The sequence below is a fragment of the Ambystoma mexicanum genome, chromosome 4q, assembly GCF_040938575.1.
Source record: "Ambystoma mexicanum isolate Mex_15411 chromosome 4q, UKY_AmexF1_1, whole genome shotgun sequence".
Lineage (NCBI taxonomy): Eukaryota > Metazoa > Chordata > Amphibia > Caudata > Ambystomatidae > Ambystoma > Ambystoma mexicanum.
This window is the reverse complement of record NC_090928.1, coordinates 846,628,675-846,651,346: the sequence shown is the minus strand read 5'-3', so window position 1 is coordinate 846,651,346 and position 22,672 is coordinate 846,628,675. Positions and strand designations below refer to the sequence as shown.

Genomic DNA, 22,672 nt, shown 5'->3' with positions numbered 1-22,672 from the left:
TTAGAGGAGACGATGGGTCCTCCCGGTGGATTTGTGGTACTCCTGTGTACCTTAGGGATGAAATACAGAATCTGTGTGCTAGGGAACTTGCTTTTTAGAAACATCAGTTCTTCCCAGTCAATCAAGTTTTAATGGCTCCAGTTAGTGAGACTTCACATTTTTCATAACATTCATCTTCATTTAAATGTCGTCCTGCTTCTTTCAGATATACATTTCTATCCCAAACAAATATCCCCCCACCTTTTTGTCCGCTTGTCGTATTATGATTGAGTTGTCAGCTTGAAGATTTTCTAATGCTGCCTTCTGTTCTTTGGATAGATTCAAAGTATTTTCTCTATTTTAGTTGGTCGCCAATTGCCCTAGATCTTTAATGATAAGTTCTTAGAAGAGTTCTATATTGGTCGCATTAATGTTGGGGCAGAAAGTAGATTTTACTTTAAAACTACTCTCTAGGATGGTCCATTTCTATCCCATATCTCCTAGAAATGTCTGTTGTCCATAGTAAAGACATTAGTAAGATCTTCATTTATTATGGAGTCCAATGCAAATAGTGCTTCTAGATCTTTTACTCGTAAAGGGATCCGAGTAGAATGGTCATATTTTTTTCACAATCCCCCCCTGTTTCAAAAGGGAAAACGTATTCAATTAAATTTCCCTCGGAATTTGAACAGATCAATTCTAGTTTGTACTAAATCAAATTCCTGGTCTGGCCAAAGGGAGAGGCCCAACTCCAATACAGATAGTTCCGAAGGAGTTAATAATTTCTCTGAGACATTGAACACTTAAAATTTTAACTCCTCATTCCTCGTCCCCTGCCTCGGTATCTCTAATCTCTGTCCGAGCGTGTTGTCATACTTTGGGCAGAGGTTGTTCCTAGACCTTTTACTTCTCCTCGTTGGCCTGTTTTCTCCTGTTCCTATTTCCTGGCAGATGCCCTCAGGGTTTCCTTTCTGCCATGTTGCCAGGTGGAGGAGCCTGAATTCCTCTAAAAAGTGCAGTTTTGCTGGTCGTAAATCTGGATCGGAGGTTTCAATTTCTGATGAGGAGGGTAAGTTAAGCGTGATATCTGTAGTTGCCCCCTGTGGTGTTGGCTTGTTTTGATTCTTGTTTAGTTGGTCCTTAATAGTTTGATCAAAACGTCTGACAAATGTGTAGATTTGTCTTGTTCAGTCTCTTTTGTCTCGTTGAAACTTTAGCTGTTTTCTCAATCTTCTCTCCTTTATATCGCTCAAAATTCTCTTCCGTTTTGCGCCAAAATTTATCTCTGTTCACTGAATTATATAGTTGGTCTTCTATTTTTTAATTTCCAATAGGAGTCTATCTTGGTCTGTTTTAGTGAATTTCATAAGTCTTCATCATTGAAAATGAGCAGAGATTGGTATGATCTGTCATTTCTGCTATTCCGGATCTATTTCTTCATATGTTGGGATGGTGAAAATTCTAAGGCCCTTTTGTATCCTTTTCATTTCTATATATGTTGTCAAGGTCATGGCCTCCCACCATTTGAATATTTCTCGCTTCTTGAATCTCTCCAACATAACAATTTTCTGCTGGGCTGTCTGTCCTGCTGAAATTCCTGTTTTTGGTCTTGTCGTTCCCACCTCTTCTGGGTCTCCCTTGAACAGCACTTGGGTGGCAGCCATCCGCTTTGACTCGTGTTCCTCTACCATGTCTTGCCTTGTAACTGTATTTCTGATGCTTGTTAATCTGCTTAGAATCACATGCTGTGCATATGGTCCGACATCCAGTGGTAACCGCGGAGTATTGCATCTTGTCTTTCTAGGACCGAAAGTGGACGTTGGCATAGGTGTGTCTGTAACACTATCCTATCATGACATGTAGTGTACCCAAAATCCCTCATGCGCCGAGGTCCCTCAGATAGTATTTTTCCACCCAGACAACTGGTCGCCCCATTGCAGAGCTCTTCATAAGAGACATTGTTTATCCTTGTTTACCGACTTTGCCAGTGATTTCCCCTAAAGTCACTTTGACAGTGCTTCAAATACTACGACGAAGACTGCGGGAACTTTCGATGGAGGTAGAACTCGATGCCAAAGATCCGGCGGCAGTCATCCATGTGGCTGGGCCCTCTAGCCGGACTTCACAGTAGGGAGAGTGGGGTCGGGGTGGTCATATCTTTCGCTATGTCTCTCCTCCCTCCCCCCTCTTTACCTGCTATGGAAATGACACCTTTAAGGTTTTGCACCTCTTGCAGGGGCACAGACCTATGGAAAGACGAGTATGATAAGTGCAATAATTGTCTACCCCTTGACCACGACGAAGTGCAGTGGGGCGCTACCTCAAAATCACATTTGGCTGGCAAAGCGCGCTCAACTGATGCACCGACGCCCCCCCTAAGGCTCCGGTAGGACAAAAATCTACTGCTAGGCCTCTTCGTCAATCGGTAAGCGAAAAATGCAGCCCTAAGCCTCCTAGTCGTATGGCACGCCCCAATTCGCCGAAAGCATTGTGAGGATTACTTCGGCAGTGGGGCTGATGCCTAAGGAGCCGAGGAAACGCAAGGCGCGTGCTGCGGACACGTCTAAAGACGCGCCACAGCACCCCGATGCACGCAAAGACTATGAAGACCGTCGGGAGCCTTTGTCTAGCACTATTAGTAATACATTTCGGTGCCAAAGGCAAGAAAATGAAGATTTTCCACCTTTTGCACCTTCTGGTTAATCTAAATCGACCAGGGAAAAATTTGAAGGGTACATGGACCTCTTGGAAAGGATTGTCACTTTCAGAGCACCCTACACCCAAGAGATCTCAGGAGGATACTCTTTCTGTGTGTCAACCTTAAGGTTTCCTGGAAATTTGGAATCTTCTCGGGACCATTTCACTTCTATCCACCCTGAAGATGAAATTCAAATGGACACATACCAAGACATTTATGATGAGGAAGAAGATACTACCTTCCTACAGGACTACACTGCAGATGACCAGGCGGATACCACAGACAATTGAGAGGACACTCATCAAGTTGAGACGGAGCCATGGTTACACTACTCGCAATCAGGACACAGATGTCCTGTGTGTGGACTCTCCCCTCCTTCCACCCCGGCCCGCCAGGCTTCAACAATAGACTATCAGATGGCCTTTAATGCCATCTTAAGGAAGGCAGCCGATTACTTTTAGATAGCCACCCAAGAAGCCATACCTGAACAAGATTTTGTGGCGGACATTCGTAAAGAACCCCCCCCTTCCACCATCCCCTCTCCACCCCTCCAGTCACGGCATTCCTCTCCTAATCTCCATTAAAAGGAGATTTGCTCCTTCTCTTGTCACACCAGACCAGGGCAGTAAATCCAAGGGTGGAGAAATTATTTTGGCCTTCACCTACTGACCCTCAATATATTAAGAACCACGCCACCCCAGACTCCCTAGTGGTCACCACCACCCGGAAACTGGCGGGAGTACCCCTTGCTACGGGAGAGGCACCTCCAGATAAGGAGTCGGAAATATCATATGCCTTGGGTAAATGTATTACCGTGGCAGCTGCCTTTACCACGCGCATAGTAAACACCACGTTGCTTGCCAGTTATGCTGATGTGCAATGGAACTTTATACAAGAAGGTCTCCAGTAAGTACCTGAATCCGCAAGAACTAAATTACTCTCTATCGTGGCCAAGGGCAGGCAGGTGAACACAAATGTAATAAAGAACACCCTGGATACTGCAGAGACGGCAGGAAGGTCCCTAGCTCAGAGTACCCTGCTCAAACGGCACGCTTGGCTCCGAAACATGGGCTTCAAACCGGAAACCTAAGCAGCCCTTATAAACCTATTGAGGAATCTAAACCTCTTTGGTAAAGCAGTCGACGAGGCCCTAGAGACTGCCAAAAAAGAGCATGAGACTCTTAAGTCTCCAACAAATCACTCAGAAGCCCTCCTCTCAGAGGGGAAGTGGTCCCCGTCTGTCCTTTCGAGGCCAATCCCGTTCCTCACAGAACATGTACAATACGGGAAACAACTGGAACTCTGGGCAGGCATCCAGCACCCCCGCCAACTATCCACCTAGGAGTCAGCGGCGCGGGAAGGCTAGAGGCAGAGACCCGAACTCCAGGGGAGCCTCAGCCTCTGATCAGAAATGACCTACGGATTCAGGTCCCCTCCCATGTCGCCCCGGTCGGGGGGCGCTTAACATCTTTCCTTTCGGCATGGGAGGGAGTTACATCAGACCAGTGGGTCTTTAAAAAGGTTGCCCACGAATACTGTGTGGAATTCGCCCGAGCACCACAATTCAGACCGCCCAAGACAAGACTCCTGACGCCAGACCATCTGCAAATCCTGAAACAAGACGCACTGCTGTAAAAGGACAGCATGGAAGCCGTCCCTATTCTTCAGGTAAACAAGGGTATTTATTCAGTGTACTTCCTTGTACCCAAAAAGGACCTCACCATGCGCCCTGTATTAGACTTGCGACCAGTAAACAAATTTGTCAAACCTCAAAAGTTTTGTATGGTAACTCTACAGGAAGTAATCCCACTGTTGAAACAGGGATTACATGGCAACACTGGACATGAAAGATGCATACTTTCATATTTCAATGTTGCCAGCACACAGAAAATATCCAAGGTTTGTGATGGAGGACAAGCACCATCAATTCAAAGTCCTCTCCTTCGGCATTGCTTCGGTGCCGATGGTGTTTACAAAGGTACTGGCAGTAGCGGCAGCACACCTGAGCAGACTATCCGTCCCGTTTTACCCATACCTCGACGACTGGCTCATAACAGGAGACTCTTAGGAAACATGCCTATTGAATACTCAGAAGACAATAGACCTCCTGTTCAATCTGGGATTCTCCATCAATGAGAAGAAATCGAACTTAGACCCCAGTCAAGTCAAGCAATTCATAGCGGCTCTAATCCAGACGAAAGACTGCCTCGTCTTCCCCTCCGAGAGGGTACAGAACATGCTTTCTCAGATCCCTCAATATGTAGCCAGTTGGGAAGTGACTGTACACAAGGCCATGCGCTTGTTAGTTATGATGGCATCATGCATTTACTTAGTTCCCCACGCGTGGCTGCGCATGCGTCCCATGCAAGAGTGGCCCAACAGCCAGTGGTGCCAGGCCAGCGTACAATGGGAAGATCTGGTAGTTGCCTCGCCAGCCCTTGTTCTCTCTCTGCAGTGGTGGTCGAGGGAAAACCTCTTGAAGGGGAAATCCTTCACCACCCACGCAGTAGAAGCCACTCTCACGACAGACTAATCTCGCACGGGGTGGAGGGCTCGCCTGCTTCAGCAGACAGCGCATGGAGTGTGGTCCCCACAAGTAGTAGCCAATCATATAAATGTGTTGGAGCTGCTAGCAGTGTTCAAAGCACTGAAAGCCTTTCAAACACAGCTACGGGGGCAGACAGTGCTGGTCCTGAAAGGGAGCACCACAGCCAAGTATTACCTAAACAAACGGGGGCACACACTCTCAAACACAAGATGTTCCTACTGTCCCAACACTTTCCAAGAGCACTCAATCTTATAGCGGACGTGCTCGGCAGAGATTTCCCACTGCCCATAGAATACGAATGGCGTATACACGAAGACGTTGTCTCCAACGTCTTCACAGAATGGGGCTTCCCAGAGATCGAACGCCCAATGCCAAGACTACGGCTCCAGGTACCCCCAGGACCACTCCAAGGGAACAGACTCTGGATAACCTGGTCAGGGAAATTTGTCTACGACTCCAACCCCCAACGCCCCCCCCCTCCGACTCCCCTACTCAACAAGATAGTGCACAAGATGCATCAGGATCCAGTTACCATGATTCTGTGGGCCCGCCAACACTGGTTCACTCAGCTAATGGAAATGTCGCCCCCCCCCCTCGCCCCCTTGTGAGACTCCCCTGCCCGTACAACATGTTGTCTCAGGACGGAGGGGAGTCAATACACCAATGCCTGCAACCATTGAAATTAGCAGCCTGGCTCCTGAGGTCATAGTTTGGAAACCTTCAACTCCCTCTGAGTTGCATGGACATACTCAGGGAGGCTAGAAAACCTAACACGTGTTATTGCTATTCCAGTAATCGTAAACGCTTCGTCATCTGGTGTAAAACCAAGGGAGTAGATTACATTGACTGTTCGCCTACACACGTTGTTTTATACCCAACTCATTTGTTGGACTCCGGTTTGGTTTTAAATTCCCTAAAGGTTCATCTAGCTGCTCTATCAGCCTACAATACGTCACAACAGAAAGGGTTGTGGTGGAAAATACCTGTTAAGGCTTTTATGGAAGGGATTAAGAGAATTCACCCCTCCTCCCCCCATTTCTAACCCAGCTTCCGGATGGGATCTGAATGTGGTTTTGACCAGACTCATGGGGTGGGGTCTCCTTTTGAACCAATGCATAAAGCAAGTCTAAAAGACCTTACTTATAAGACGGCCTTCCTAGTGGCTATCGCTTTTATTGGAAGGGTTCGCGAACTACAGGCCCTTTACAGTTGTAGACCCTTTTGTTACAGTCCACAGGGATAAGGTGGTTCTGCGCACTCATCGCAGATTTGGGCCTAAATTAATCTCGAAGTTCCATGTGAACCAATCGATCGAACCACCCACTTTCTTCCAGAATCCCACTAACATGACCGAAAGAAGCCTACAAGCACAGGGCAGTCATGTTTTACCTGGAAAGAACGAAACCACTGAGGAAGACTAAGCAGTTTTTCGTTTGACTGGCAGCTGGTAGAGAAGGGGATCCTGTCTCTAAATCAGCTATGTCTAGGTGGATTGTCAAATGCATCACACTGTTTGTTACATTCTTGCTAAGAGAGAACTGCCCTTCAAGCCTAGTGCACACTCTACTTGGGGCACTGGGGCTTCCATAGCATTCATTGCAAATGTTCCCCTAGAGTCCATTTGCGAAGCGTCAACCTGGAGTTCTGTACACACCTTTACAAAACACTATTTCCTAGACACTCATTCTAGATCTGATTCTCAGGTGGGACAAGCAGTATTAAGACATCTTTTCACTAGTGTTCCTTCCCACAACCCACATTCAACTCTGGGTACTGCTTGCTAGACTATGCACAGCATGTGATTGTAAGCATGCACCCACCCTTCCTCCCTGCTCGGATGGAAGGAACATGGACGTCTTACTACTTTCTCTCTTTATGTACTCAATCACAATAGCCTTGGGCTCCCTCATGGCAGAAAAAATACAATCAGAGGGACCTCAGCGCGTGAGGGATTTTGGGTACACTACACATCATGATAGGGATTGTGTTACAGACACGCCGATGAAGACGCCTTTTTCGGTCCCCGAAAGACAAGATTCAATACTCTGCGGATACCACTGGATGTCGGACAATATGCACAGCATGTGAATCTAGGCAGATACAATCATCAGAAATGCTATTACGGTGAGTAATGCATGTCATGTTATTGGAAATCCAATAAATTAAAGCGCTGTGACAAATCAAATGGATATCCCAAACTGGATCAATGATAAGTGTCTTTTGATCCAAGAGCCCCCCCAAATTTCCCATCTGTGTAATAACCAACTTCAACAGGGAAATGTAGGGCCCTTGAGCTCTGCAAATTGATAGTGGAGGATAAGGGCTGGCTGACCTGTTGGAACCTCAGTCACAAGTGCTATCTCAAATCCACAATTTGAAGGATTTCAGTTAAACATACTGTTCTGGCTTGAGGCGGCTGCCGTTTAGAATGAAACACACCAGTTTCTGAAAAAACAACGCTGTGCCTCTGTGGGTGCCTCCTGGGTGGCTTCAGAAACTAGCCACTGAAAAACTAACACACTAGTAACAATCACCTCCTGACATCTGTAGACCTTAAATCAGAATACGTAAGTATTGAAACGCAAAACTAGGGTGCTTTATTTTTTAAGCATTCAAAATGTATTCAGTTTTAGTTTTAAAAAAAGTACCATATTTAGACATGGATTTACTGGGAGAATCATGGGTAAGGAGTCCGCACTTCTAAAGTCACCACGCGTTCCGCCCTTACATCAGTGCTTCGTCAGATGTAATTTCACTGGAACCTCTTCAGACTTCATTTGTATAGCCTTCCTTATATACAAACACTTTGGGAATGCACCATCTGCAGAGCACACTGTAATAATGGTACACATTTACACAAAATGGTCACCAGGACGAATGTACTTTCTGCGATCTATGATTGAGTGTGAATTGTATTGTCTGGTTAAGCACAGGATTCTCACCATAGTAGCTGCAGTAACTTTGTGGGTTTGAATGCCCACATTCGTTTAGGTGCCTGTCCAAGGAATAGCTTGCTTCCTTAAAGAACAAGTGCCTATTTTTGCTTAATGTCCCTGTGTATATAGCTAAATGACCTTGTGCAAGCTACATTTGTTTTCAAGACCTATATGGAGTAGATTTCTGGCTAATTTGTTTCTTTTTTTCTTTTTTTTAGGTGAAAGCACTTTTTTTGTGGAACTGAGTGAAACGTCCAGCATTCTCCATCATGCAACACAACATTCACTTGTGCTTCTTGATGAACTAGGTATGCATTCACTACCAGCTTGTCACATCTGGTACAATAAACATGAGGCTCGATTTTATGATGGTTCTGTTCTACCTTTTGGTTCTGTCTTAAGCATGTCTGGATAAAATGTATATTGTTGATCTCTAAACCTGAGGCTTAATCGACTCGGGGTAAAGTTACCCTTTGAGGTGAAAAGGTTGAGATTAGGTGTTCAGGGGCATTTTCAGAATTACTACTGTGGGGCTTAGAGTACAACCTAGAGGTGGAGCAGGAGCTTCTCCAGCATGGGGTCTGGCATGGATTCACATGCTCATGAATATTCCCTGTCGTCAGGCTGGGAATCCTCGGTAAAGAAAAATCAGTATCAGTTTCGTTTCTGATCTGTCTTTCGTAGTAGTAACCAATCACTGATCTCTGCGTCATACTGACCACAGCCAATGACTGCCATCTCCCTAAGCCCCGCCTCTGGCAGCCATCTTCAGATTTTTACCGCACGTTCAAGTGTTGGGATCCTCGTGCTATTGCTCTCGAGCTTTAGTGCGTTTTTGCGCTTTTTCATAGGAAAATTCTCTTTTTTCGGTCAAAAGAGCCTCAAGCTCCACCGTTTCTTTATCCGATCAACAGGGACCCGTGTCGGATTCTACGCCCCTCAAGGGTGAAGATTTCGTCGAGCCACGCTTTTGGAGGACTCCAGAAGTTTCTCAGGCCCATCTCGGACATGGCCCAGGAGAAGGGAAGCTCGACGCCCGGAAAGCTGTTCAGGGTCTGCCCTGGATGCCAGCTTCAGAATGTCTTCAAGGAGGACGAACACTCCCTTTGCCTCTACTGCCTGCATGAGGACAAGACGCATGTGGAGAAGGACTGTGCGTTTTGCAGCAACATGTCGGAGCGGACCATGAAGGACCGCCATCTGCGTCTCGCCAACTGGCTGGAAGGGAAGAGCCCGTCAGGCGAGAAAAAGATGTCCGAGCGGTCTTCTAAGACCTTTGAGGGCGCCCCGGCGACGGGGGCCCAACAGAAGGCCAAGCACCGCAAGTCCGCTGGCACCGGGAATCCCGACCGGTCGAGCTCTTCGGTTGCCAGGCAGGGCGCAACCACCCCGGCGCCATCAACCACGAGCCAACGCTCTGGCTCGGGTAAGAGGAAGTCCGAGCACCCGGTGAAGCTTCTGGAGAGGCCCCGGTCGAGCTCGAAGGCCCCATCGGAGGGGGAGCGAGGCGGTGACCTTCCCCCCAAGGAGAAGGTGGTGAAAGCCTTGATCCACCCTGCCAAGGCGTCTATCGAGACAGTCGCGGCGGCCCTGGCTCAGCATGTGGAGGCTACACCAGTGGAGGCGACCTCGGGGCCCAGAGTCTCCCTGCCACCGCAGAGGGAGTCCTCTTTCAAGCCCATCGGCAGGACCCCCGTGAAACCTCCGACGGAGAAGAAAAAGGGGGGGCAGGAGGTCATTGTGGATTCGGCCTCAACCTCTGAAGAGGAGCTGATCGAAGTCTTAAGCCACGGCATTGGCGTGGAAGAAGACCAGCCCGTCGGGAGGGTCCCCGACGTAGGAGACGACGAGAACGTCGAGGGTGCCAACGAGGCTCCTGACCGCCCGTCGGAATCCCCTCAACCTGTGCCGCAAGACAACTCGGCGGCCATTTTGTTGGCTATACAGTCCTTATGCTCAGAGATGAGGACGAGATTGCCATTACCACCAACGGAGGAACCGCTCCAGACGGGGACCCGGAGCCAGGCCCTTCTGGGAGCCCTCCTCCTAAGAGAAGGATTCATCCTCCACCTCCTTTTCAACCATCGCGCCCTGCTCAGCCCTCCTACTCGTCCACGACCCGTGGGGATGATACAGGGACGGACACGGCCGCGACGGGTACAGACGACGAAGTTTACGACGAGGATCTTCCGTCGTCACCTCCTGCCCGGGCTTCCCCGCCCGACGAGATTGGATCGTTTCATGCGATGATCGCCAGGGCATCCGAGATGTTCCAGCTCTGCCCGGAAGAGAAGAAGGAAGGTTTCCTTATCAACGGCGCGAGACCAAGAGGAAGACGATCCTCGCTGTACCTCTACTGGACGATATCTGGGATGAGGGTCTCGCCCTCCTCAAGAACCCATCCACAACGCCTGCGAGAAGGGATCGGTAAGGGAAGAAGTACCGGGTCCCGGGCGCAGCCCCCTTGTGCCTTCGGGCACAGCCGACCCCGGACTTGGTCGTCTCCGCAACGGCCAGGAAGAAAGCAGGGGGGGCTTCGGCCTCTACGTCAAACCCCCCCCACCGGACGGCGAGGGAAAGAAATTGGACACGATGGGACGCAGAGTCATCTCATCGGCAGCGACGACGATTAAGGCTGCCAACGCCGCTACGACAGGGAGTTGTGGTACAAGATCGCCCCCCTGCTGGACTTCCTACCGGACGACAAGAGGGCGGAGGCCCTAGAGATCTTGCAGGAAGGAGAAGTGGCGTCGGACCACGCCATTACGATAGCGACGGACATCGCTGACACTGGGTTTCGCCAGTTGGGCAGCAGCGTGTGCCTTAGACGGCGTGGATGGCTCAAGGCAACAGACTTCCGGCAGGACGTGCAGACCAGAGTTTTGGACATGCCGTTCGACTGGAGCAACCTGTTTGGGAAAACAGTGGACGATTCCCTACAAGCCATCAAGACGGACTGCCCTTTCGGAACGCCGGAGGCAAGCAGGGTGCCTCCAAAGGTTCCGGCGGCGGATATTCCACCTACCGTCAAGCGGCCCGTTTGTCTTCACAGGAAGCCTACAGGGGACGAGGCACGTCGGGCGGACCCCGCCGTCTTCGCCAGGGAGGACAAGGCGGCAAAGCCTCGTCGAAGCAGGACTGAACCGGCCGTGGGGTCGGGCCCCCACCGAAGCATCCCGGTGGGGGGCCGGCTGGCGAACTTCGTCAGCGTGTGGGAGTCCATCTCCACCGACCGTTGGGTGCTGGACGCCCTGGCCCAGGATCACGCGCTCGAGTTTCTAAAGAAGTGCCCGCGCGTCCCCCCCGTGGCCAGGAAGGAACATCACGTCCCTCAACTTCTCTTGGAGGTAAAGGCGATACTCAAGAAAGGCGCCATCGAGCTCGTCCTAAAGAGGCTTCGGGGCTCCGGAGTTTACTCAAGATACTTCCTCGTGAAGAAGACAGGAGGATGGCGTCCCATCCTGGACCTACGACGACTGAACAAATTCATCAAGGCACAGAAGTTCCGGATGGTCACCCTCTAGCACGTCCTGGGTCAGCTGGAGGAGGGCGATTTCCTGTCATCGTTTGATTTGGAGGATGCTTACTTCCATATCCCCATACTAAAGGGACACCGAAAGTTTCTCAGGTTCGTGGTCCAAGGGCATCACTCCAGTTCAGAGCCCTTCCCTTCGGATTGAGGTCGGCACCCAGGGTGTTCACCAAGTGCCTCGCACCGGTGGCGGCGCAGCTGCGCCTGGAGGGGATCCACGTCTACCCCTACCTGGACGACTGGCTCATCCGAGCAAAGACAAGTGAGCTCGCCGCGGAGCACACGGCGAGGACCGTCCAACTACTCACTAACCTGGGATTCTCCATAAACTATGCCAAGTCCCACCTGGTGCCCGCGCAAGACGCACTGTTTCTGGGAGCGAAACGCGACACAGTGGTGCTTCTGGCCTCTCCGTCGGAGGAAATGACGAGGGCCATCTTGGGCAAGGTGCAGCGGATGCTGGTTGCGGACGCGGCCAGGGTGAGGTCCATCAAATCCCTCCTCGGAATGATGTCTTCTTGCATTTATCTCATCCGCCTGTGCAGGCTTTGGATGCGCCCGTTACAGGAGTTCCTGGATGCTCGCTGGATCCAGACGATGGGCAGCTTCGAGGACAGGACCACACTCGACGAGAGCTTCCGACGAGCGATCCGGTGGTGGGGCACCCGCGCGCATCTGACGGCGGGCATGGACTTCCAGACCCCGGGCCACCAGAAGACAGTGACCACGGATGCCTCCCTGGAAGGGTGGGGAGCGCACACCGAAAATCTGCACGCGAGAGGCCTTTGGGTTCCGACGGAGAAGTCCCTCCATATCAACATCCTGGAGCTCCGTGCAGTGTTTTGGGCCCTCAGGTCCTTTCTTCCGTCCCTCAAGGGCAAGGTGGTGAGGATCTTCACCGACAACACCACCGCCATGTTCTACATCAGGAAGCAGGGCGGTACCAGATCCCCAGCCCTGTCCAAGGAGGCACAGGATCTGTGGCATTGGGCCGTCGCCCAAGGGATGTTTCTGGTGCCGTTTCATCTGGCAGGAATAAAAAACACCATCGCCGACTCGCTCAGCAGAGAGCTGCGCTCGTGCCATGAGTGGGAACTACGACAGGATCTAGTGGACCGCCCCTTCCGACGGTGGGGCACACCCCAGATCGATCTGTTCGCGACGGCGACAAACTCCAAGTGCCAGAGGTTCGCAAGCGGGTTTCCCCAGCCGAGGAGCATGGGCGATGCTTTCTCGTTCCCATGGGAGGGCCTGTTTCTATACGCGTTCCCCCCCCCCATTGCCGTTGCTGATCCGGCTTATCAACCAGCTCAAGAGGTCACGGTGCAGGATGATCCTCGTCGCACCTGCGTGGCCGATGCAGATATGGTTCCCGGACCTTCTGGACTTGTCAGCGTCCCCGTCAATCAAGCTGCCAGTGGACGCGAATCTTCTCTCCAGGGAAGGAGACGCCATCCTCCATCATGACCCGAAGTCGCTGAACTTACAGGCCTGGCTCCTGCAGCGTTAGAGTTTGGAGGTTACGACATACCGGCCGACTGCAGAGAGGTTCTTGCAAAGGCCAGGGCGTCCTCAACTCTTAAATGCTACGGACACAAATGGAAGAGGTTCTCTGTCTGGTGCCACGCACAGAAGATTAACCCTCTACGGATTACGGCTCCTCAAGTACTGCCGTACCTACTGACGCTGGCCAAGGCTGGACTGGCGCACGCTTCCATCAAGATTCATTTTGCTGCGATCTCCCGATACACCAGAACCACGGGACGGACGTCTTTGTGGTCTCATGGTCTGGTGAAAGAATTCATGAAGGGACTGTTCAGATCGTTCCCGCTGGTGAAGGCTCCGGCACTGGCGTGGGAGCTCAACGTGGTGCTGACTAAGCTCATGGGACCTCCGTTCGAGCCTCTGCACTCCGCTCCGTTGAAGTTCTTGTCATGGAAAACAGCGTTTCTTGTGGCCATCACCTCTGCACGACGGGTGGGAGAGATACAGGCCCTTTCCTGCAAGCCCCCGTACTTGACTTTTCACGACACAAGGGTAGTGCTCAGGACGCACCCCTCCTTCATGCCCAAGGTGCCGTCGGACTTCCACCTCAACGAACCCTTGGTGTTGCCTGTTTTCTTCCCGTCGCCTTTGTCGCCGGCTGAAAGGACTTTGCACTCGCTGGATGTGGCTAGAGCGCTGAAGTTCTACGTGGACCGCACAAAGAGTTTTCGGAAGACGCCACAACTTTTTGTGAACTTTGGACCTGTCAATCAGGGGAAGGCTCTCTCAAAGGCTTCCATTTCCAGATGGCTCTGCGGCTGTATCATGTACTGTCATCGGTTGGCAAACCGACCGCTGCCCGGCCGTCCGAGAGCCCATTCCACCAGAGCGATCGCAGCTACCACGGCGTTCCTATCTGGTGTGCCCCTGCTGGACATCTGCAGGGCTGCTACGTGGAGGTCGACGCACACCTTCACGAAATTCTACTGTGTCGACCGGGATTCCAGGGAGGAGTCCAGGGTCGGCCAAGCAGTGCTGCGCAACCTGTTCGCCTAAGGTGAGCCTGGTGAGAAGGTAAGAGATGCTTAATGTTGAGTTGTTGTATTGCTTAATGTTGAGCCTTGCCACCTCCCGTGGTTGTGCATGTGTGTACGGCTATGTATTCTTTTATTCATGAGCATGTGAATCCATGCCAGACCCCATGCTGGAGAAGGAACAAGTTACTTACCTGAAATTAAGGCAGAGTGACTACAAAAAGAAATAGTTTCTTTTTGAGGTCCGAGGGCTCCCCCCTCCCGATGACATGGAAGCCTCTAGGTTGGAGGCCTCCATGTCATGTGGGGAGCTCTATGACTTCAAAAAGAAATAGCTTCTTTTTGAAGTCACTCTGCCTTCATAAAGAAATGTGGACTTCACTCAATTGCTTCAAAAGTCTTTTGCACAAATCTTGTATATTTTCTTTTGGCATTAGTGACAATTTCTTCCCCCAAGAGTTGTAATAAGGGACATTTCTGGGCAGTTCTTGATTTTTAAATATAGCAGACATCCCCCCTTTTTTTTTTTTCAATACATTTTTATTTGCATTTATAAACATGCAAACAACTTTGTCCACCCTCCCCCTTTCCTCCCACCTAAACCCCCCTGTTTGGACTGGGAGCTGTCCTTGCTGGTAGCCTTTCCACGGGGGCCTTCAATTACTGCGTTAATGTTTATTTTGCAGTGTTTTATGGAGTCTCCCTTCGTGTTGCTCCACCTTAGTGAGTCCTTTGTAGGTTTCCTTAACCCTGTGGGTCGATTATTCCCACGAGGCCCATTGCCCTGGGACACCATGCTCGGCATGCTGCGTCCCTTAAATATCTCAGTAGGCTTGACCAGTCTGTGCTGAACCGTTTTATGCTCTCCTTGTATCGAGTATGTGAGCCACTCCATAGCAACTATTGACCAGATTTTTGCAATCCATTCGTAGTCTTGTGGGGGATCTTTGGTCTTCCATTTACGCGCCAGCACCAGCGCTGCTGACATCATTATGACGTAAAGTTTATGGCTTGGTTTAGATGCAATACTCTCTAGGAGCCCATTCAGTCCCATCAGTTCTAGGCCCCTGTTCCCTCCACACTGGATTCCCAGGACCTGGTCAATTGCCTCTTGTATTGCTATCCAGTATTGATCTATTTTAGGGCATTCCCACCAGATGTGACCCCAGGTGCCTCACCCCCCCCCCCTCTACACTCCCTCCAATAGTATCGTGAGGTCTCTGTATATAATCTATGTAACCCTACTGGCGTTGGATGCCACTGGAGCATCAGCTTCAGCCACATCTCTCTAATTTGGAGCAATCTGGACAGTTTGGGGATCTGTTTACATAGTTTATTCCATTCTGCCTCCCCTATTTAGCTCCCCATGTCGGTTTCCCATTTTTCCATGTATGCTCTGGTCGGAGGGGATTCTCCCTCCTTGATATATTTGTAAATGGATGCAACCACTCTCCTGTCTCCCAGATCTGTATTTAGGTACTTCTCAAAGGGGGTTAGCTGACGACTCCCTGAGTGCCTCATTGAGGGGTGTAGGAGCCAGTGCCTCAGCTGGATGTAGCACATCTTCTTTTCCCCCAGTTCGAAGTCTTGTTTTACATTGTTCAGAGTTTAACCTAGGCTCCCTCAAACATATCTCGAACCATGAGGCATCCCCCTTGTTGCCAAACCTCGAACGTGGATGTTTTGTAATCTGGCGTGAATTGCGCGTCATCTAAGAGAGCCGTGGATGGGGATGGGTATGTGGTAATGTGTGACTTTGTTACTGCGTGGTCCCACACATTTGAGGAGGTCTGTCTGGCCCTGGTCTCCACAGAATACCCTCCAAGTCCCCTCCCACCACTGCCTTGTCCATTGGCCTCCATATCTTTCCCCCTGTCATCCCCTTTGTTAGGTGAGATTTCCACAGGGCTGGTAAATCTTCCTTGCCTGGTTCAACTCCAGAACTTTTTGTTTTTCTAGTGAGATATTTTCCATTAATACCTCAGTGAGTGGGAACCTTTTTCCACACTCACCTGTCTTTAACTCTTTTTATGGGTGTCATTTTTAAGACTCTCCATAGTGTCTTTTTAAAGTTATCATGTCTAACAACTTATTGGCAATAAGTGCCTGTTGTTGCTGGGTTGCCCTAGGGGCTCCCCCTTTAACTTTCTTGTGCTAACCTTGAGTGAACTACAGTTCCCAAGGGTAGAAAGGATCTTTGGATCCCTTTTACATTTTATTCTGTGAAAGCGGCACACCCCACCTTATGTGGAGTGCTGGGGAGATACAATGTATCCCCTTTCACATTTAAACTGTAACAATTCTGTTACAGTGACAAGCTTACCTTTAATGGCTGGTGGCAGTGATACCTTTTACTAATTTGGTGCACCTTTACCGCGTGCTGTAATCACAGCTGCAGTAAAGGCACCTAAGGGTGCTCATTTTTACCAAAATGGCCTCTGTCTTCTTTTTCTGCCATTTTAGTGTTTCTTGTCGTTTCTTGTTCCTTCCCCTGACATCTAGGGCGGGAAAATTCTTTGTTTGAAATTTGTCTTCGGCGGGAGTCCCCTGGACACCCCGCCCAGGTTCCAGTCAGTCTGTAAGCACAGGAAGTGGGGGAGGGGTCCCAAACTTCCCCCTCCTTTGTCTTAGGTCTTCCTTCAACTGGGCCAAATCCCAGTGGGGGGGTTGGCTGTCCTGATTGGACAGCCAAACGCCCCTTTCTTGTAAAATGCGGGGAGAGAATGCAGAGGTTGTGTTGCAGTTCCTGATAAATACTGGAAACCTGGAAGCTGAAGTCATGTCGACCACTGGAACAGAAAACCGAAGAGGATGACGAAGGAAAAGCGGCGGGAATGATTTCCAGCGGCCGGAGAGCCTGCTTTGTAACCGGAGCCTGCTGCAGCCCTTCCTTCCGATCGACCTGGGGTCTCCGAAAACGACGACCCGAACCCAGAGCCTGGTGAGACCCACTAGACTCAAGACGACCTGCATTTTGAGCCATCCCACGGGTTGCTGCGACCTTGCGTTCTTGCAATACCCCAATACCCTGGGACCTCCTGCCACTGTGCGGTGCACGGTCTTCCGAATTCCGAATCTCACAAACTTCGTGGGCATCGTGGTCTATCTCCAGAGACACGAATCGAGTCCAAAAAGTCCCCTCACAAGAGTGCTGGACCTTTTAAACGACGAGAATTCAACCGCGATTTTCTGTCTTCTTCTGTGCTCCTTGAAAAGGTGCCAAACCCGCAGAACCGCATTCAGCCACGAGAGAAATCTTGCCTAGAGCCTTCTTCATCGATCCCTGCTGCAAAGTCCCTTCTGAGGTCTTGTGTTCAGTCTCCAGGACAAGGAATCCAGTGACCGGGTATTTGGCTGCAGTCCCTGAAGTTCTCCTGCTGCAATCTCTTCTTCATTGCTGAGGTACTGTGTTGGCTTGGGTATATACTTACCTTAAGCCTGTTGGGATTTCTGTGTAGTCCTGGGGTGTTTTCTGTGATTGGGAGGTGCCTCGTCCAGTACACCCAGTCCCACTGCTAGAATCCTGCTGGGGTGCCTTCTGTGAAGCCCCTGGACCCTCTTCTAACCCTAGGAGTAAAAGTACTCACTTGTTTGCCAGTTTTCCTCAGGAAACTCTGACTTTTGCTACTAAAGAACTTATTCTAACACTGCCTGTTGGTCACTAGTCCTTGTGACCCCCCCCCCTTCTGCCACTGAGAAAACTCATGCTCTAAGGGAAAAGACTTTGAAGGGATTGGGACTTCTGCCTAGAAAAGAATTCAAGTGTTTTTACTTACTTGTAAAGAGTTGGTTGGTAACTGTAATTCTAAGAGTGAACAGTTACAAAAGTTCTTACTGATCTTGGATGTGTGATGCACTATTCTTAAAAGTATGGTTAACATCTTTCCTTCCTTAGCCACTGTTTTGCCAGTATAAAAGAAAGTAGATGTGAAGGTATTTTACTCTCCTGTTATTAGGTTGTGCCTCTTTACAAAAGTAATGTGTTGGTTTCACCAGATTATTCCTGAAGGGTAATTGTATGAGTGTCCTCCAACTGTTGGTATCACCAGGTTAGTCCTGCTAGGATAACTGTATGAGTGTCCCCCAACTGGGTCTTGCTTCCCCTGACTTGCTGCTAGCCTGTCTTTAATAAGTCTACATTAGGTTGTTGCCTACCTAGAATACCTATTCAGTAAAGTGTGACATTGGGTTTTACTTTCCCCTTCATTGTGAAGTTAAAGTAAGTGGGTTTTACTTACCTTGTGTTAGCTGTGTGCCATCCAAAACAAGTTACAAGAGTTATTGCTTACCTCAATCTGGGGTTCCCTGATTTCCAAAGCATCTGTAATTGTACATTACATCCATAGGTATTACTCACCTGGTATAACTGTGTGTTATGACAAAAGTAGTTATAGGTTTTTACTGCACCTAGAATAAGTGTTTCACTATTCACCAAAAGTATATTGTCCAGTTGACTGTTTGTGATTTGTTCCAAGAGTCACTGTACAACTGGAAGGGTCTACTGTCCTTGTATTACCAAAAGTAATCTAAAAGTAACCATTGGTCTTTTACTCCCAAAGAATAGGCTTGGCCTATACTAAATGTGTATAACAAGGTTTTGACTTCCCTAGAACTACTGTTAGGTGTTCCAAATAAGGTCTATACTTGGGTCTGTGTACTTTCAAGTATAGTGTTGTGTTATATTGTGATTTCATATAATGTTTCAGTATTTACTTAACCCCTAGATTTATCTGGGCCTACTTGTATTTAAATAAATCCTTTATTTTTATAATACATAGTGTTTCAGTGTTTCTTTGGATCATTTGTATTACAATTTTCACTTGTACTGTATCTACTGCCCTCTCTCCCTCCTAAAATAAGCCTGGCTGCTCTGCCTACGCTACCATGTACTCGGGTGGTACAGTCTTATACTAAGAGTGGAGTCTTGTACTGCCTCATTTGAATGGTTTAACTAGGCCCTTAACTGGACTTCAGAAAAACTGTCCTAACACCCTTATCAGTCTCTAAAGACTCTCCCTTGTCCGCCGGTGTCGTACGCCCTGAAGCCTGGCTCCCTCATGCCCCCACAGGAGGTTGGTGTTCTCATTAGCTTTGCAGCTACCCTCTGATGCTTTTGGGTCCATACAAATTGGTTTGTGATTTATTTTTTAAGATACATTTTTTTGTAGGGATCTGAAGAAGACGGGTGGGATGCGTATTGGGAGAGCTGTGAAGTAGTACAGCAAATGGGGCCAGAGCACCATCTTTAGGGTGTTGATGCGATTAGCCAAGTTACAGTTAAAGGACCCCAATCTATCATTTTGGTTTTGAGTTTCTTGAGGAGGGGGCGGATAATTCACTTGAAGTTCTCCCACTGGTTTGGCTAGACGAATTCCTAGGTACTTTACAACCTTGTTGATCCATCGATATTGGTAGTCTCCTCTAAGATTTTGCTCTGACTTTTTTTCGGTAGGGTGAGGTTGAGGATTTCGGATTTTTTATTATGTTCACTTTTAAGCCTGCGCCTTGTCCAAATTGGGCGAGTTCCCCATCCACCGCCCTCAGGGAGGTGCCCGGATGGGTCAATGTCAAGTGCCTGTCATCCGCGAAAGCGTCTACTTTGTGGGTGTCGCCCCCCAGCACCCCCCTCCTGGATGGTATCCCTTTTATGTCTTTGTTCGATCTTATGGCTGCCAGACAAGGCTCTAGATGTAGTGCATATAGTAGTGGAGACAGAGGACAACTCGGTTTGTACCCCTCTCGACAGGGACCGGATCTGAAATATGCCCGTTTATGTCTAGCTGGAGGAGCGGATGTTGAGAATTGGCCTTGACCCAACCCAGATACTGGGGCCGAAGCCCATCTTCATCATAGTTTCAAAGAGAAATCCCCACTCCACCCGGTCGAAGGCTTTTTCAGCATCTACTGCCAGCAGAATGGCGGGTATCTCTCTCTCTTCTCTATTAAATTAACGATTCTTCTAACGTCTCCTGTTTGCCTTCCTTTGATAAACCCTGTCTGGTCAGGTTGTATTAATTTGGGGAGGAGCCCATTGAGCTTGGCCACCAGGATTTTTGTGTGCATTTTCGCGTCAATCTTAGCGCTATGGGCCGGTAGGACCCGCAGTCTGTGGGATCTTTGCCTTTCCTATGTATTTGTATTACTTTTGCCTCTGCCATTCATTTGGGAAGAACCTTCGTTGTACCAATGTGCTTGAGTAGACTTGTGAGGTGAGGAATTAGGGACTCTTTGTGGGTTTTGTAGAATTCAGCTACGAAGCTGTCTGGTCCCGGGGATTTATTGGTGGGTAGTGAGTTAATTGCCTTCTTCACTTCATCTGTTGTGATTTCCCCTTCCAAGAATTCCCTCTCGTCTCTAGAGATACTCTGTAGGTCGATCTTATCTAAATAGGCAACTTGACTCATGAGTGACTGGTTATTTGTGCTGTATAGTTTGGTGTAAAATTGCACAAACTCCCTTTCTATGTCGCCATTATTGGTGCTCGTCAGGCCTCCGTCGACCTTAATTTTCAAGATTGTTTTGTCCCTTTCCTCGTTCCTCAGCATTCTGGCTAAGAGTCTGTCAGATTTATTGCCTTTGATGTAATACTTTTGCCTGAGACACAGTAGGTTGCATTCGGCGGCCCAGGTTTGGATCAAGTCTAGCTGCCCTCTTACTGCCCTGTATTCTCTTTTAGTTGCTGCGGTTTGTTTCGTGCCCATCTTTGTCATTATGTCTTTTAGTCTACTCTCTAGTTGGGCTTCCTCTAGCCTCAGCTCGGTCCCTTCTCGCTTTGGTCGCTCTAATTTTCCATCTTATTGGCCCTTTTTTTGGGTATCCCACCATATCTGCGGGGTCGTGTCCTCCTGCATATGTTCTACGAACACTTCTAGTTCCTCCTCTATTTCGCGGATAAACAGTGCATCTTTAAATAGCGCAGTTGGGTAGCGCCATCTCCACAATCCTGGAGGGCCTCGGGTTCTTTTTAAAGAAAGGGTCATTGGGGCATGATCAGATGGTGTGATTGCTCCTAGTGCTATGTCAGTTGCTTTCCCTATCAGGGCTGTAGATGTCCATTTGTAGTCGATCCGTGAATGTGATAGATGCACATGTGAGTAAAGGAGTACCCTTCCGATTACCCCCCTGTAGTTCCCTCATACATCGACTATACCCAGATCCTGGGTTTTCCTCTTTGGGTCTCCTGACGCCAGGCTAGTGGGGCCAGGGCAGTCAAGCTCCTGTCTTTGATGGGATCCCATGCCATGTTGAAGTCCCCCGTTGGTATAATACACGCCTTCGCGAATTTCTCAAGGCGAGTGAGTGAGTTTGGATAAAGGCATCCTGGCCTATGTTGGGTGCGTAGAGTGTCGCCACTGTGTATGCCTCTCCCCTCCACTCCAACGCCACAGCTAGGTACCTCCCCTGGTCGTCCTTGTCCATCCCTTTGATTGTCAAGTCAATGCAGTCATTCAGGGCTATCGATACTCCACCCCCCCCCTTATTTATTTATTTATTTTCGGGATGTGTGGCTTGGATAATTCTTGTGTAACCCCAGAACGTTATCCCGTGTCCGGGTTTGTATGTGGGGCTTTTGTAGTGTAACTATATGCGGTTGTTCCCTGCTCAGGTTTTCTCTCCACCTTCTTCCTTTTAATCTGCCAGTTTAACCCGTTGACGTTTAATGATAATAGTTTCAGTAGATCTTTACTAGCCATTTCTATATCCCTAGTTTAGCTCCCTCTGCCCGGTGATCCCAGGGACTCCCAGGGACTCCGGGCCCCCCTCCAGTGAGTTTTTATACTAACTAGCATGGATTCTCCCTTTCCTGTTTTTTTGCTCCCAGACCTGTCCCTCCCTCCCTGGAATGCCACCTCCCCGCCCTTCCTTTGAGCCCCCTTGGTGGGCCCAGCTGGCTCTCAGTCCCTCACATTGTCTCGAAGAGAGCGGAGTCCTAAATCGCACCCAGTCATCCCCCACGTAGGATCTCCCAATCCCATTCAAAAAATCCCACCCCACCCCGCTGTCAACTCTATCAGTTCTCTATTTGATCCTGAAGCACAGTACTTATCTCAGCGTACGCCCTTCACAGGGCACACAATCCCGTCGAGGTTGGATTTCGGTTGGTGCTATCCGATGGGCTGTTGTGGTGATCCATCACCTTTTTCATCAGTGAGTTCCTGGATGTGGGTTATTGTCCCCCTTTCTTCAGTCGTTTGGGCCTCACCGTGGTCCATTCCCATGATTTGCGAGCGTTGAGTTGGATGTTCGAGGATGAGGGGGATGTTGGCGATGGGTCCTCCAGTCCGAGCAGGGATGTCCCTTGTTCGCAAGCTGTCACTTTGTGCTGCCTTCCCTGCCAGTTGAAGCTCAGCCCAAATGGGTGGGTCATGAGGGTTATTTGCGCTAGGTCTTGGTACAGAAATATTTCCGCTCCATTATAAGTGATGCACTCGGCTTCCCTGGCCTTCTCCAGTATTTGCT

At 49.3% G+C, this 22,672-nt stretch overlaps 1 protein-coding gene across 2 annotated transcripts in view; it reads left to right on the top strand.

Moving 5' to 3' along the window:
• MSH6 (mutS homolog 6) overlaps nt 1-22,672 on the top strand; it is a 687,900-nt gene that overhangs the window by 471,555 nt on the left and 193,673 nt on the right. For both annotated transcript variants that reach the window (XM_069608414.1, XM_069608413.1), the window contains exon 7: nt 8,380-8,469. In XM_069608414.1, coding sequence (XP_069464515.1) covers nt 8,380-8,469 — 90 coding nt within the window. The remainder of the gene's footprint in view (nt 1-8,379; nt 8,470-22,672) is intronic.